At 44.1% G+C, this 17036-nt stretch overlaps 1 protein-coding gene across 1 annotated transcript in view; it reads left to right on the plus strand.

Moving 5' to 3' along the window:
* The window catches only part of DOCK6 (dedicator of cytokinesis 6), a 124474-nt gene extending 115659 nt beyond the window's left edge, over positions 1-8815 (plus strand). Inside the window, exons 48-51 of the mRNA XM_087711072.1 lie at positions 412-518; positions 4355-4522; positions 6949-7200; positions 8552-8815. Coding sequence (XP_087567198.1) covers positions 412-518; positions 4355-4522; positions 6949-6991 — 318 coding nt within the window. The 3' untranslated portion in view covers positions 6992-7200; positions 8552-8815. The remainder of the gene's footprint in view (positions 1-411; positions 519-4354; positions 4523-6948; positions 7201-8551) is intronic.
* Positions 8816-17036: the final 8221 nt, after the last annotated feature.

A 17036-nucleotide genomic window follows, 5' to 3' on the forward strand; every position in this document is an offset into this window, starting at 1 on the left:
GCTGTGCCTGCCCTTTGGAAAAGCATTTTCTCTGAGGTCCAGATGGCCTTATTCCTGCTGTAGTTTCATAAAGGAATATTCCTCTTTCAGTAGGTTCTGAGACAGGATGAAATGATCAGCTCTCTTAATAGGGCGTCTTGGATTTAAGATGGTTTGAGTTTGGTGTATGGTCTATGTGTTACTATTTTCTTGGTTCTTGTTTAATTTAATTTTATGTAAAGATATGCCAGTGAACGAGGCGTCATTCAGATTAATAATTGAATAAAAACAACAATGTCTAAGAGTGGCCTAAAATTGAGTTTGATAGAGATGGAATGGCAAGGGAAGGAAGTCTTCCCACTTGCGTCCCAGATCCTGGCTCCAGCTCGGGCATTTTTACCATACTACACCTCCACGCCCTTTCGTTTGCAGGGTCCTCTGGAAGTGGCACAGGTATTTTTGACTGAGATCCCTGATGACCCCAAGCTGTATCGGCACCACAACAAACTCCGACTTTGCTTCAAAGATTTCACTAAGAGGTAATGCACAAATGCTCCTAAAGTAAAGGCTTGGGTGGGAAAATAAGGTGGGCTCTACCCAAGGAGACCTCTGGGCAAAACTCTCAATATAGATAGCTGTTCTGACCCCTCCTCGGCCCACACCAAAGCACTCCGAGGCAAAGATACTTTGCGGAATTTATTAACAGACAGACAGGTCCTTGGCAGCAATCCAGCCTGCCAAGCTAACACTACAGTTCTCCAACATTAGTTAATGTGTTGACTCCTCCAAAAGGGGCATGTGCACAAGCATTCCTTTTATAGTCTGGAGAGCAGCCTAATTACCACCAGCTGAGTGCAATTACTTCCTGTAAGGGCGTAATTGTTCCTTACGCCTATTAGCTCTCCGGTGCCGGGCATCTAGGAACAACTCCCTTAGCTCCTCCCCACTGCTGACATCCGGATCACTCTCCCTTGTCTCCTCCCCACTGGTCTAAGGCTCAGGCGCCTCCTGGTGGCCAACCAGCCTCTCTGCACCCTGCTTGGAGTTGGAACCCTGTCCAGGGTCCTCCACATCCTCCAGAGCCGACTCATAGGGCCCCTCGCTGTCGGAGTCTGGTGGCAGCTCCAATGGCTCCTGCTGGGCCACAACAGATAGCCATCCAAGTATGATGTCTTAGATCCAATATGACCCTTAAAACTTGCAAACTTCTCACATTAATCCAGATGCAACTCTTTTATCGCAGAGCATCATTGCTGGGATTAACATGAGGCTGAGATAGAGAGAGAGAGAGCAATAGCAGTTAGACTTATATACCGCTTCATAGGGCTTTCAGCCCTCTCTAAGCGGTTTACAGAGTCAGCATATCATCCCCACAGTCTGGGTCCTCATTTCACCCACCTCGGAAGGATGGAAGGCTGAGTCAACCCTGAGCCGGTGAGATTAGAACCGCTGAACTGCAGATAACAGTCAGCTGAAGTGGCCTGCAGTGCTGCACTCTAACCACTGCGCCACCTCGGCTCTCGGATTAAATTGCAAAGAACCATTTAAATGATATGAATCTTCTTCATAGTCAGGAAATGTCTTTTGGGGCAGCATAAAAAGCAACTCCAAGTTGATATATCAGAAATGCCCTTAGGGATTTCTTTTGCAAGCAATATTGGGAAGGTCAGTGAAAAGAGATATACAGAATTAGTGCAGGACAGGAAAAGTTTTCTTAGATAATAATTTTAGAAAGCTTGCTTCTTAGACACAGATTTACCTGATTCACATTATAATTAAAATAACTTCCAACTATGCTAAAGGAAGATGAACTAGAATTCTCTTTTGCAAAACTAGCCTTCCAGAACGATTCTGCTTTCCGGAATAGCAGCTCTGTGGGGGGGAGGTTCTTATGCGGACTGGAGCATGGAGATGGAGGATGCCTCTGCCAGGTGCTCCTTAGAAGAGCTAAGGGAATTCTCTGCTTTAACTGTGTTGACCCACATTCTGCTTCTACACACAAAATATATCAAAGTAATACATATCCAGGTTAATAGAACTGTTGTGAGGATCCCAAAAAACCAGCAGAGTACAGTGCTCCAAGGGATGGACTGTGGTTGGGGAGAGGTAGGTTCCTTTAATGGACTGAGGAGAGCCAAGTAAAAGGTCCTTTTCAAACATGGGGCTCACCAATGACTTCGGACTCTCTCTGTTAGATGTTCTGGAGGCAAAATGAGAAGAGACTCCTGTGTATAGTTTCAGCAGGTGGCAGCATCTCACCAACCATATCTGAGCTCAGTAGCTAAGCAAAGATGTTCTGGTTAGTACTTAGAAAGTATGTGGACATGTTCACCAACATTCAAGTTCAGGTCACAGGCCCTACATGGTTTAGGACCTGCCTACCTGAGAGACCGCCTCCTGCCATTTACCTCCCAAAGACTTATAAGATCCCACAGACTAGGCCTCCTCCGGATTCCATCGGCCGGTCAATGTTGGCTGGCGACTCTCCGGGGGAGGGCCTTCTCTGTAGCTGCTCCAGCCCTATGGAACAATCTCCCCGTGGAGATCCGGACCCTTACTACCCTTCCGGCCTTCCACAAAGCGATTAAGACCTGGCTGTTCCGGCAGGCTGGGGGCTGTTGATTTATCCAGCCCCATTCTAGGCTATATGAACGTTGTGAAATTTTAATGTCTGTTCTTTTTAATTTTTATATGTTCCCCTTTCCTGCCTTTATCTGTAAGCCGCCCTGAGTCTCTCGAGAGTGGGCGGCATACAAATCCTAATAAACTGCAAACTGCAAGTCAGCATAAATGCAGTATTTTCTCTTGAGAGCTGGGGAGTGGGATTCCCCTAATTTTATGCCTACAACAGCAACTGTATGGAGTTAGGCTGAGTGATTAAAAAAAGTAGGACTGGCTCAGAGAGCTTCATGAGTGGGGGGTGGACTTTTATCTGGCTCTTCCTGGTCCAGTCAAAGAAGATAAACGAAGGAGCCCCTTCACACAACCACTTGTCAAGTAACAAAGCTGCCTCACTTCATTTGTGTCAGTGTCTCTTTTTTTTAAATATTTGATAGAGCTGAGTATTCTTTTCCACTCCTACTCTGACCCACGATCATTTCAAACTGGGTAAAAGTTTATGAAAAATTCTTGTGACGTTCTCTTAGAAGCATCTAACGCAGTGTTTCTCAACCTTGGCAACTTGGAGATGTCTGGACTTCAACTCCCAGAATTCCCCAGCCAGCATTCGCTGGCTGGGGAATTCTGGGAGTTAAAGTCCAGACATCTTCAAGTTGCCAAGGTTGAGAAACACTGATTTAACGTTTCATTATGTTAATTAAAGCAACTTCGTTCACATACTGGCTGTAACAATCTCTCTTGACAATTTTGTCTTAAGGTACATAGGAAAGGTAAGGAAAGGAAGATGCAGCACCTCTAGAAAGGTGGGCTAATGCTAAATAATTCACTGCTGTCCATCCCTCAGACACTGGGCTCTCTGCCCCATTGGGTATCTTGTCTTTTGTGTTGAGTTTTGCAAAAAAAACAGAAAAAGGAAATTGTTTCAGTTCTTAGTGGACCAAAGACTATTCAGCTTTTCCTCTAAAAACTTCCAGACAACTTTAGAAGTTTAGAAGTTTAATAACATTTATATGCCGCCCAATCCCGTAGGACTCCGGGCGGCTGACAATACAATAAATCAAAAAGAAGAGAAGAAAAGAAAAGATAGATTTAAAAACACACCATGCACTCCATTTTGAGGGGGGCAGGACCATATTTTGGGGTCAACAGCCCCAGGCCTGCCGGAACAGCCAGGTTTTAGTGGCTTTACAGAAGGCCGAGAGAGTGGAAAGGGTCCGGATCTCTGCGGGAAGATCATTCCACAGGGCAACTAAAAGTAAAGCCAGTCTTTTGAAAGGCTGTCTTCAAAGGAGTACATTTTGCAGCACATGAGTTCGTTGCCAAGGCCTTCTGCAGTTCAGGAAGGGTAATCTGAGGAGAAACATTTGTCCCCAGAACCTTATAGCAATAGCAATAGCAGTTAGACTTATATACCGCTTCATAGGGCTTTCAGCCCTCTCTAAGCGGTTTACAGAGTCAGCATATCGCCCCCAACAACAATCCGGGTCCTCATTTCACCCACCTCGGAAGGATGGAAGGCTAAGTCAACCTTGAGCCGGTGAGATTTGAACAGCCGAACTGCAGATAACAGTCAGCTGAAGAGGCCTGCAGTACAGCACCCTAACCACTGCGCCACCTCAGCTCTAGGCTAGAATCTGGTAGCAATCACATCAAGGTTGGGACACTTAGACATCAGTAAGTAGCCCAAAGGAGGAGACAGAAAACCCTCTGAGACTTCCCTAAGCCATCACGCATATCCACCTGACTGTTTTCTTAGATGTGAAGATGCCCTTTGTAGAAGCAAGACCCTGATTGGACCAGACCAACGCGAGTTCTTGCGAGAACTAGAGAGGAATTACCGGCGCCTAAAAGAAGCCCTGCACCCGCTACTCAACCGCAAAATCCCTCAACTCTACACACCAGTTGCCCCTCATTCTGCACACAGGTGAGGCGTGTATGCCCAGCTTCCCTCCGGTGTAAGTGAACACTTGGAAACGGAGGCCCAGAATCAAAGTGCGTTGCACGGGGGAAGTTTATTGGTACAATCCCATCGCTATTACACTGAGGGGCCTTTCGTAATTCGTTGCTTTCGTTTTCATCTTTTGTTCTTTAGGACATAAATCAGTGTTTCCCAACCTTGGCAACTTGAAGATGTCCGGACTTCAACTTCCAGAATTCCCCAGCCACCATGATCATCATTGCAAAGGATTCTGGGAGTCGAAGTCCACACATAAAGAATGATCTAGGCCAGTGTTTCTCAACCTTGGCAACTTGAAGATGTCCGGACTTCAACTCCCAGAATTCCCCAGCCAGCATTCGCTGGCTGGGGAATTCTGGGAGTTGAAGTCTGGACATCTTCAAGTTGCCAAGGTTGAGAAACACTGGCCTAGATCATTCTTTATGTGTGGACTTCGACTCCCAGAATCCTTTGCAATGATGATCATGGTGGCTGGGGAATTCTGGAAGTTGAAGTCCGGACATCTTCAAGTTGCCAAGGTTGAGAAACACTGACATAAATGAATCCCACTTAATTCTTCTAGGAATTCTGCTCCCCAAAACCAGGGGATATAACCGTATGAGGCTACCCAACACAAGGCGCTATGCTGTTGGATTATACCCGAATGTTCAGAATGTCATAAGTGGCCCAGGGGCATTTGAGTTGCCCGCTGCTGATTTTGAACCAGTTTGGTAAAGTCTATTAAGTGACATTTGTGCCTGTTAGGGCTTTTTATTTATTTTTATTTATTTTTTCTTAACATAATACATATTTTGTGGACTATATTGACTGGGTCAAATCTCTTTAAAACAATGCTAACAGTAATAATGCAAATAAGTATGCATAATTCTGATCTTCCAGCTTCAACAATGCCATTCTCTCTTTCTAATTCTTTATCATTTTTTCTCATTAATTCATTTGAACATAAATACCATTTCTCTGCACCATGCATTTGTTATCCCCTACTAAGTTACTAATATTTAATATTTTGAAAATTATTCGTTATTCCACCATAATTTCAATATACCAAATGTCTCGGTCTACTAATAAAGCCAAAATATTAACAAAATTTAATCAATCCCGGGAATATATCTCAGAATCCCCACAATTTCTAATCCTTAAAAGTTTAAATTAACAATATAGCTTATTTTTCAGAGTGTACGACGCACTTCTTCCCCTCCCAAGAGTGGGTGGAAATGTCTCTGCATCTTATACTCAGAATGTTGCTGAAGCCCCACCCACCCACTGGCCCACCATCCTTTGGCTATTTTCGGCCTCCATGTGTCACATCTTTGGCCTCATGCACCATTTTAGACCTGTTCCAGGCTGCAGGGATCACTACAGCACATCAGTGCCATTCACCACCTTTGCGCATCACGTTTTTGGCCTCCTCTGTGCATTGTGTTTCCAGCCTGTTCCAGGCGGTGAGGATCGCAGTCGCCGATCTCTACCATCTGGAACAACCAAAAAAATGCAACGTGCGGAGGCCAAAAATGCGATGCACAGAGGGTCAAAATGCGATGTGCAGAGGCGGCAATTGGCACCAATGTGCTCTGGCAATCCCAGCAACCTGGAACAGATCTAAAATGGAGCATGCACAGGTCGAAAACACAACACATGAAGGACAAAAACATGACGCACGGAGGTGGCAATGGGCTTTGACGATCCCCACAGCTTAGAACAGCTGATTGGCGGTATTCCAGGAGGCTGATCCAACCGCCAATCAGCGGCTCATGCTGAATCAGGTTGCGATAACGTGCTGAAGCTGACCAGGCAGTTTGTTGTAAGGATGGTAGACAGATTAATACCAATGGATGAATACCAATGGTAGGCAGAGGCAGAATTTTTTTTCTTGTTTTCCTCCCCAAAAACGAATGTGTGTTTAATATGGCACCATATATGGTGTATGGTACTTTAACACACTATTAATATTAATAATACAATTAGATTGGCCATCGTCCCTGCTGCCGTTCAGAAGAGCTTGCTTCAGACCTAATGAGGAAATTGCAAGTTCCTTGTGGTCCTTCTCTTTTCTTCACTCTCCCTACAAGGCAGCTTTGACTCCGTAGGGTCCCCCCGACAGCAGTTACTGGCTGGATTTCGCAAGGCTCAGCATAGCCCACTAATTTCCAAGCCATTCTCGCCCCAATATCAACTGGAAGTCTGGCTTCTTTCAATCTTATAATGACTCCCATTGTGCCAGTTGCTTTAGAGAGATCCTGCTTCAAAATCCGACCCAAATATAATGCAGTTCCTTTTTTTTTTATTCGGTAGACTTATACATTTCTGCTTTTGCTGTTTCACTCTTTCCCCACATAATGCAAATTCATTTCCAATATTTCTTAGAAATAGAAATCTCCTATTTCTCCCCCCAGAAACTCCTTCAACAAATTGTGTCTGCAGAAGATGGAAGCCTAACCTGGATTTCTTGAATTATAAAGAGCCTAATTTATGAGAGCAAGTACTGAACTTTGCAGCCACCGGAGTTTCAGTCTTAATGAAGGATTGTGCACTTACTTTGCACTGGAAGACAATATTGGGATTCCTGCCCTGTTTTTTTCCTGACATTGTTCAAGATTTGAAGACAGAGTTTCAATCAAATGGAAGGAGAATATTTGTTGAAGACGGTAGTAGGCAGGATCTGCCTCCCACACTCTGCCTTGTTGAAGTCTGAGCTCCACCCTCAGGAAACTTCTCGGCACGTGGCCATCTGACTTGGGAAGGCTGGGTGAGATTCCTGCAGATCTTCTTGATCCAAAGGGAGATTTGTGTCACAGAGACTGGCCTTGAATTTCCATACACAGCAGGTAGATGTAACTCTAGATCAGTGTTTCTCAACCTTGGCAACTTGAAGATGTCTGGACTTCAACTCTCAGAATTCCCCAGCCAGCGAATGCTGGCTGGGGAATTCTGGGAGTTGAAGTCCGGACATCTTCAAGTTGCCAAGGTTGAGAAACACTGCTGTAGATGGACTTGGAGGTTCTTTCATTGTGGTTTCTCTGCTGCTTTCCCTTCGAAAGCTGAGATTATCTGAATAATTTGAAACCCCCGCTGTTTGTCCAATTTCTTCTTTTGTTCTGTTCTTTTCATACTTTTTTGGCTTTTGATCACTTGAAATATCCAGTTATTTATGGATCCATAAGAATGACTGGCTTAGTTTCTGGATCTCATTCCTAACTCAGGGAAGAGCATAGTGATATCTAGGTTAAGGTTAGACGATTGGAACCTTATAATACAGTGTTTCTCAACCTTGGCGACTTTAAGTCCTGTGGACTTCAACTCCCAGAATCCCCCAGTCAGGGATTCTGGGAGTTGAAGTCCACAGGACTTAAAGTCGCCAACGTTGAGAAATACTGTTATAATACCTGGATTTGATTCCTGCATATTCCTTCATCTTCCTACCCAGAGTTTGGGCTGAAACCCAGGAATTATCATTTTTAATCTCTGTTGCTCTTTGTCCTGTCTCTCAGGTTTTTATTAAGAGCTCCTAAACTACTTTTTGGAATCCTCATTATCTGTTTTTGCTACATGGACCAAAAACTTTTAAAAGTCTTTCCCAGAAGAGGCACATTGTCACTCACTCTCTCCTTCCCTCTCACACATGCGAACAAACTACACCAGTGCCTTCCGCAGAAGGATGAGGAGGGAGGATAGCTTGAGGGACACCAAATACACAGGTGGTTTTGTGCATTTTTCCTAAGAAAATTAGCCTATTTTCATTGTTGTATGTTTTTCCTCTCTTTTCCCCCCTCCCTCCCATGCTTCCCCAGAAAACGATGCAAGCTAAACTTGAATTCTAAATGATATATGTATTCTTGTCAGAAATATTTCCCTGGGCAGAGCCCTTGACTCTCTGTAAGGTAGGATGAAGGATTTCTGGCAAGATAGATGGAATATGCCTGAAGAGTACTCTGATTTAATAGGAAAAAGGATGAAGTTACATTCCAGAATGCTCCAGATTGCCTTTTTAATTTTCAGGAACATACAGAAACACTGTGCCATTTAAGTACAAGAACGTCCTGACTCTTATGATCCAACCCAGCCCTTTAAACTGACGTCTTCAATAACAGTAGGAAGCAAAAACTAAAGCTGCTCCTCTTTGCAATCGAAATACACCTCCAACGTTTTCTCTAGATCAGAATTCTGTCTTGTTCCAAAGTCTACGATGGATAGCTGAGCCTTGATTTTTGTCTTGAGGAAATTGTAATAAACTTTATTTATAATCCAATTATTAAAATGAAATGTCTGGGCCCATTATTTTTTCCATGGATACCAAAGCCTTTTTTTTTTGTATTTGTCCGATATCAGAATGAAATCAGCCATGTGATGGTACCTGCGTCCCATGAATTAACGTTTTTGAGAAGATCAAATTCCCAGCCGCGTTGCTGAAACAAAAGCTGAAGATTCTGTGTAATATTTGAAAATTATAAGGGGAGATAGTGTTGAGATAGTGCTATTACTGCCTTGTGGTCCTTTTTCTTGCCTTTGCCTTGATATGATAGTTTATCTCTTCCTTACTAGGCGGCTAGTGATTATCTTTTCTTTGTCGTTGGCAAAGACTGCGGTTCTAAAAACATATTCAGTTGTTACTGTAAACTGTTAGCCAGAATGACCTGTATTTGGAGAAGTATGGCGTGACTTCAGCGTTATTTCCAGAGCTGGCATATCAGGGGAGAGGGGCCCAGTTTGGCTTTATTTCTGGCATAGAATGACTGAAGAAAAGTGTTTGCTATGAAAGAGGTAAACTTTCCAAGTCAACCTATTGCTGAAGATTTTATGGAATTCATCCACATGATTTTCTTCTAACCGTATAGCAATAGCCCTTATATGCTGCTTCCCAGTGCTTTACGGCCCTGTCTAAGCAGTTCACAGAGTCAGCATCTCTTTCCCCCAACAATCTGTGTCCTCATTTTCCCCGCCTTGGGAAAATAGATAGCTAAGTCAATATGGAAATGGTGAGTCATTGTCGTCTTTTGGGGTAGTTTTCAACTTATTAGTTGGGCCTCCCATCCATGCACTGCCCAGGTGTGATCCTTTGTAGATTTTCAAAATCAGGAAAAGCCAATTGATGGGGGTGGGGGGGAGCTTATGGAAAGTGCAGCTAGCTGTCCTTGCTCAGGCTAAGCTGATCGAGAGTGGAGCTCTAAGAATGCCAGATGATCAATGGGCATGTTCTCAGTTTCAAAACATCTGGCTTTCCTTCCTCCTTCCAAAGACCTGGGCTCTTCACAGGAAGGGAGGGAGGGAGGGAAGGGAAAGTGAATATGGATGGATAGAGGGAGGGAGGAAGAGAGAGAAAAAGGAGAGGAAGGAAGGACCGCAAACCTGGTACCAGACGTAGCTTCAGAGGATGCTTTGAAACAGCACAGCAATCCAGTGCTAGAAGGCACCTCAGAGGTCATCTAGTCCAACCCCCTGCTTCAGCAGGAGATCTTATATCATCTTGATTATTTTGGTGCTCTAACACAGAGGAGAAATTCCCAGAAACCCCTAGGCATTGCCAATCTCTCCCCCCTAGTAAAAAAAAAAACTTAGAGCAAAAACTTCATACAGTATTAAAAAGAATAGAAAAGGGGGCTGCTGTGTATTGTTTAATGGACAGCTAAATTGGTAAAACGGACAGCTAAATTGGCCACTCCCACCCAGTCACATGACAGCCAAGTCACTCCTACCCAGTCACATGACTGTTGAGCCACGCCCACAAAATAAGCCACACCCACAGAACCGGTAGTAAAAAAAAAATGAAACCCACCAGTGGAATGCACTCAGTTGTGGGGGAGGCAGCTTGAGTGACATAGAGATTTGCTTGGAATTTTATCCCAGTAATGAGATTCCTATGAGATCTTTATAGCAGCAGCAGCAGAAAATAGTAACCTGTGTTCCTCTAATTTATCAAAGTAGCAATAGAAAGGAAGAAGGGTTCTGTTGAAGCATCTTAGAACACAAGGATTATTTCACCTCCTTGCCTGTCTTAAGCCACTAAAAACACCACCGGTTATTTATTTAGGTAAGATAAATGGATCTGCTGAAGTGCGGCCTGTGTGAAGAGACCCTCTCCTCTCACTTGTACTGTATCAAGGCCCAAGGTGGGAAAAGGAATCGTGTTCTGTTTCCTGAACACGTTATTGGCATGAGAAAAGCAAAGTTGGTTCTCTTGGAAGTAGCACACATGTTAAGTGTTCGATAGTAAAACAGCCTAGCTTTCTCCACATGGCGTGCCAGCAAGTTTTCTATCAGAAGCATTGGATGCATTGGAATATTAGCAGGTGCAGACTAAACTTTGCAATATTTGTAGAGCCCAGCCTGTGTTCTTCTGGCTAGCAACAAATTGAAGGCAAACGTGTTTGGAAATGATATTCTGGCATTAGTGATCTGTGATCTGCAAAGAAACACTTCGTCTAAGCAATATGTTTCAACCCTTGATTATGCAATGCCTCCAAACGTTCAGACTTCTACCCCAACTAGTGTGCTATAAATACGTTTTTTCATTTAGGAGGAATATGGGTTTCTTTCTGCCCTTAGGCCCATCAACAAACCTGATGTTGCCAGATGAGTCAATTCATTTGAGCATGCTGTAAATTTTGATAGCGTATTTTGAAAAAGTGCTGAACAGTAATTGAGTAATCATTAAAAGACAGCAAATAAACATTGAGTCATTAAAATAAATCCCCTTAAGTACTGTTACAAGTGTTTTAAAACGATTCTGGTAAAAAGTATTTTAGTTAACGTAAACCTAATGAAGTCCAATAGAAGATAAAGTTGCATTTTGCAAATTAAAAACTTAAAAGGTAACAGGGAAAAGGTGTTGAAAGATAAATGCAGAGAACAGACTTATCTCCCATCACTCCAGACCTTTCCTATAACTCCAGACCTGTGTTCTGATCTGTTTAAAAACGGAACAGAAAGTACTAAACTGATTCTCAACTTCAGGAGCTACCGGTATACCGTTTCATTCATTTAAAAGATTGTTTGAAAATTAAGACCAGAGGTTGCACAGGAAAAAACAGAATATTTTAATGACATAGATTTATAGGAAAATATTGAAATCCATATTTCATGCCGGAGTGTTTGTCAGCCTTGCCTGAACATGCCAAGAACTGAACGTGGCATCTTGGGCATGTGAACATTAGCACAGAACTTGTGACTTTTCATTAAGACTGTTATCAGAACACAGAATCACAAGGCTGGAAGGGGCCTTAGAGTTCAACTCCAGCTCAAGGCAGGAGTCCTTATGTCATTTTGAAAACCTCCAACAATGGAGCTCTCAAAACTCCAGGAAGAAAGCAATTCCATTGGTTAATTGGTCTCACTTCGGGGAAAAGGGCGGCATATAAATGTAATAAATCCAATCCTCACCATCAGGAATGTTTCCCCTTAGTATCAGGTAGGATCACTCTTATTGACATGATGCACACTGGACTTTCTACGCACAAGACTCTGCCTTATGTGATTGTACATATATGTTAGATCAGTGTTTCTCAACCTTGGCAACTTGAAGTCCTGTGGACTTCAACTCCCAGAATTCCCCAGCCAGGACTTCAAGTTGTCAAGGTTGAGAAACACGGTGTTAGATTGTTTTGATTAAGAAGGATGGAAAAATAGCATTCTGCAAAGGAAACCACCAGTTTCCAGCAAAATACGTTTAGGTTTTCAAACAATCTTTCTAAGCCCTTGTATAGCAATAGCAATAGCAGTTAGACTTATATACCGCTTCACATGGCTTCCAGCCCTCTCTAAGCGGTTTACAGAGTCAGCATATCACCCCCCACAGTCTGGGTCCTCATTTCACCCACCTCAGAAGGATGGAAGGCTGATATATCGGGAGATGTGCTTAGAAAATAAAGCAGTGAATGGATTGGAACCCAGCACTCTGCTTGGATGGGTTTCCATCTGCTCAGGAGAAAGGAGAAAGAGAAGGGACGGGAGAGTCCTAGGAGGCATGGCCGCATTGTTAGGAGGAACCTAGCAGACTGCTTTCTGGGAAATGAATATTTTATGATTGCACATGGCTTCCATCCTTTTCATTTTGTGAGAGAGCCCATAACATGATCACCAGATTCCAAAAGTCTCCCCTGTTCCAAAAGGTCTGGATACCTCTCCGTTTGAATCCTCAAGTCTTAGCAATAGCAGTTAGACTTATATAGTGCTTCACAGGGCTTTCAGCCCTCTCTAAGCGGTTTACAGAGTCAGCATATCGCCCCCACAGTCTGGGTCCTCATTTCACCCACCTCGGAAGGATGGAAGGCTGAGTCAACCTTGAGCAGGTGAGATTAGAACCGCTGAACTGCAGATAACAGTCAGCTGAAGTGGCCTGCAGTACTGCACCCTAACCACTGTGCCACCTTGGCTCTTCAAGCAATAGCAGTTAGACTTATATACCGCTTCATAGGGCTTTCAGTCCTCTCTAAGCGGTTTACAGAGTCAGCATATCGCCCCCACAGTCCGGGTCCTCATTTTACCCACCTCGGAAGGATGGAAGGCTGAGTCAACCCTGAGCCGGTGAGATTTGAACCGCCGAACTGCAGATACCAGTCAGCTGAAGTGGCCTGCAGTGCTGCACCCTAACCACTGCGCCACCTTGGCTTCTGCCGCCATGCATGTGATTCTGTAACATGCAGATGTCCAGTGAAGAAACAAAGCTTAGTCATGAATAGCAAACAGAGATTCGTATTTCTTTGTATTCAGCAAGACTAAGGACAGTTGAAAAACAGTGACGGAAAGGATGAAAGTGACAAAGAAAAATATGTTCTGGAGGAAGCCAGCTTTGGAGATTCTCTGCAGAGTGAATACAAGTCTCAGCTTTGCAAAAACAGTGACATCCTAGGAGCAGGGAAAGCTAGGAGAGAGCACTGTTGCAAAAAACTGAAAGTTGTACGGGTGGGGCAAATGATCAAGGCCAAGATGAGACATTTGCTTTGGCCATGAAAGGGAATTTGGAAGCACTTGAGTCCAGAAGGGAAGGGCAGAGGAGAACTGGCAGTTATGAGAGCAAAGCAAGACATGAAATAGGCAAAAAAAAAGAATTAAGAAGTAGCCGCCCCTCTACAAAAAAGGCAAGAGGACAGATCAGCAGGAAGTCTGAATTATCTTGCTGATTTCACTCCTTTGGATCTCAAGTAGTTGAGATGAATCCTGACCAAAGGCAGGGCTGGAAATGTTAGATTTCAGGGCTTTGTTTCTCTTGAAAGTGTTGCCAGCAGAGGGTGGAACTGGTTGTCAGATGTCCAACTAGTGAATCCAAAAAAAAAAGGAACTCGGGGGGGCATCGTTTCTCCCAAAAAATGAAACATTATTGAATACACCATATTGGCACAGAAGAAGCAAAACCAGTTCTGAGTTTCCCACGCAAAAGCCCACATAGGTAGACTTGATTTTCCCCTTCTTGGCCAACCCCTCAGTTCACTGCGTTGTCCAATCGAATGTGCTCCTTTTGTTATGAGAATGCCCTGCCTCATTCGAAGACCTGCAAGGGGTGACCTTGGGGGAGGAAGCTTGGTGTCACGGTCGATCTGCAGACGGAGTCTTGGTATTCCATTCCCGCCCCAGACATTCCAACTCTCCTGTCCCGATTGTTGTCAAGCTGAGAGCAAAGAAATAATTAGGTGGAAGAGCAAATCACTCTTGACCTGCCAACCCCACCCCAAAAGAAGGATACATCTGGAATAAATATACATACATGTGAACAATTCCTCTTCTTATAACAACATGGATCTTACTTTGGTCGTTTAGGGTTTCTGGAATGAAATCTCTTTACTAAATTAACTGCTTTAACATACCCTTACCCACTCTGCATCCATTACAGCAGTGGTTCCCAAACTTGGCAACTTTAAGACTTGTGGACTTCAACTCCCAGAATTCTCCAGCCAGCTCTGCAGAGTTTCATGTGCATATTGTAGAATGTGCTGCTTTCTGGACCAACCATAGTTTTCAGGTGCTCTTCAAGGGCAACCTCATGTAAAGCGCATTGCTGTCAGCCAGGAGCTGCCTGAGGTCTCCTGATCCAAAAATGGATGCAATTGTTGTACAAAGCAAAGCTGTGAAAAGGCCCTCCAAGCCATGATTGCCACCTTCAGTTGTGAGACCAAGAAGACCCCAAAGTTGTGCACCAATGTCATCTGGGGGAGCGCAACCCCATTCAGACACGTATAGCCCACAGCTACTCCATTGACCATAGTTGGATCAGCGCCTGTTTTTCCCCGTCTGGGCCCAGACAACGTCCAGATTCTACTAAAGATCTTGGATGGTATTACTTGTTTGGCCTGGGATAGATGTGTATAAGGCCGTACCCATATCATCAGGTTTATCTAAATAATTTATACGGCTGCTCACTTCACAATTGTGACTCTGGGTGGTGTACAAAAGTTAAAGCCACCAAAAGCAGCCACCCTTAATGGCCGAGGGGAATGGTACCTTCTGATCACAAATCACACTTACATTGCCTAACCTTTTGGCCCAAATGCCAAAGAGTCAAGAGCCAAGTCCAATATGGTGATGGCATCTGGTGGGATGCTGTTCCACGAGACAGAAACGGCCACAAAGAAGCTCTTTGGTCTCACAAGATGGTTTGACAGAGAGACCAGGAAAATGGCGCCTCTGCTATATCTGGTGGGTTCAACAGAAACAGTGGGAGATAAGGAATCTCAAATAACCTGGCCGTACGATCTCCCCTGGCAGCTTCCTGAAGATATTAGAGTGAGGAGAGGGTAGAATGTTGAGGAAGCCTACCTAGTAGGGTCTTGGGCTTGATCCAGTGGTGGGTTTCAAAAAAAATGTGGAACCTACTCTGTGGGTGTGGCCTCCTTTGTGGGAGTGGCTTGCAGGCCATGTGTTTTCTTTCTTTCTCTCTCTCTCTCCTTCCTTTTGTCTCTCTGTCCCTTTTTTCTTTTTTTCTTTCAACTCTCTCTCACTCTTTTTCTTTCTTTTTTCTTTCTTTCTTTCTTTCTTCCTTTCTTTCTTTCTCTCTCTCTCTCTCTCTGTCAGTCTGTGTGTCTGTGTGTGTGTGTGTGTGTCAATGGTGGGTTTCAAAATTTTTTGGAACCTCTTCTGTAGGTGTGGCCTGCTTTCCGGGTCCACTAGTGGAATCTCTTCTAACCAGTTCAGTAGATTTGATGAACCGGTTCCACCGAATAGGTGCGAACTGGTAGGAACCCACCTCTGGCTTGATCTCTCCCCACCCACCAGTCCTGGATAAAAGAGAACAACTGGAACACTAGGCCTCCCAGTCCCAATCCTCTGAGTTAATCTGGAAAGATCCCACAGTCAGTAACATCAAATGTTGGGACATGGAGGAGAGTGAAGTTGGATAAGCCACCCACTTCCCAAGCTCGCCAAAGGTCAACAGCACATAGAATCAATGCCATCTCAGCATTGTAACCATCTCTGAATCCCAAATGAAAGGGATCCAGATAATCTTCCAGGGGCCTGTTGACCTGCAGGTTGACTACCTGCCCAACTCTTTGCCAAGATAGAGAAGGTTGGAGACGGGATAAAAGCTATTCAGATCCACCACTAGCCTTTTGAGAAGAGGGAAGATGACGCTGACCTTTCCTGCCAGGATGCATTAACCGCTATATGTCATCTCAAGCGACCAGGAGGGACATCGAGCGGAGGGTGTCCTCTCTGCTTTCAACTCTCCTGAGTCAGTCTTACTCCTAGACGTTCACATGACAGCTATAAATGAGCGCATCTACTGTTCTTCCTTTGGGATTCCAAAGGGAGCTGATTGTCTGCTTCTGTCGGGAAGACATGCCACGCTCAAGCCCACCCTATAGACTAGAGCAGTGTTTCTCAACCTTGGCCACTTGAAGATGTCTGGACTTCAACTCCCAGAATTCCCCAGCCAGCGAATGCTGGCTGGGGAATTCTGGGAGTTGAAGTCCAGACATCTTCAAGTAGCCAAGGTTGAGAAACACTGGACTAGAGCAATGTTCAAATTTATAATTATGTCATTAAAAGAAGAAAATGTGTTAAACTTTGCTAAACAGGCTCAATACTGAGGGTGGGGAAATTTTTGAGGAACTCAAAGCTTATGAAGCAGCAGGGTGGGGTGATGGAAGCATGCGCTTGGAGTCAGAATTATCAATGTTAGAACGAGAAGTAAATGGGTGGGAAATAACATTCTTTACCCTGCAGACAAACTTCTTCCTGTTCCAGTAAGAAAAATATCCCTCTTCATCTGACTATATGGACTGATAGACAGATCTCTGAACAATTGGCAATAGATCAACAAGGAACTCTGTCTCCTTAAATATGAACAAGAGTCCTTACAATAACTCTTTTATTTACCTTTTGAAGCAGGAGAGTTTATTTTCTGTGAAAAGTCCGTTCTTTTGCGCAAACTCCAGTTCCACTATTGAAAGTGAAACCCAAGACAGAGCAATTGCTTGGAGAGACCTCGTGCTCAGGAGGCACCCAGTTTGATGCCTGTCTTCCTCTTTTGCATCTGATGGTAGATTTCTGTCCA

Source organism: Thamnophis sirtalis, unplaced genomic scaffold (genome assembly GCF_051295495.1).
Source record: "Thamnophis sirtalis isolate CommonGarterSnake01/CBP01778 unplaced genomic scaffold, rThaSir2_p1.2 scaffold_3, whole genome shotgun sequence".
Lineage (NCBI taxonomy): Eukaryota > Metazoa > Chordata > Lepidosauria > Squamata > Natricidae > Thamnophis > Thamnophis sirtalis.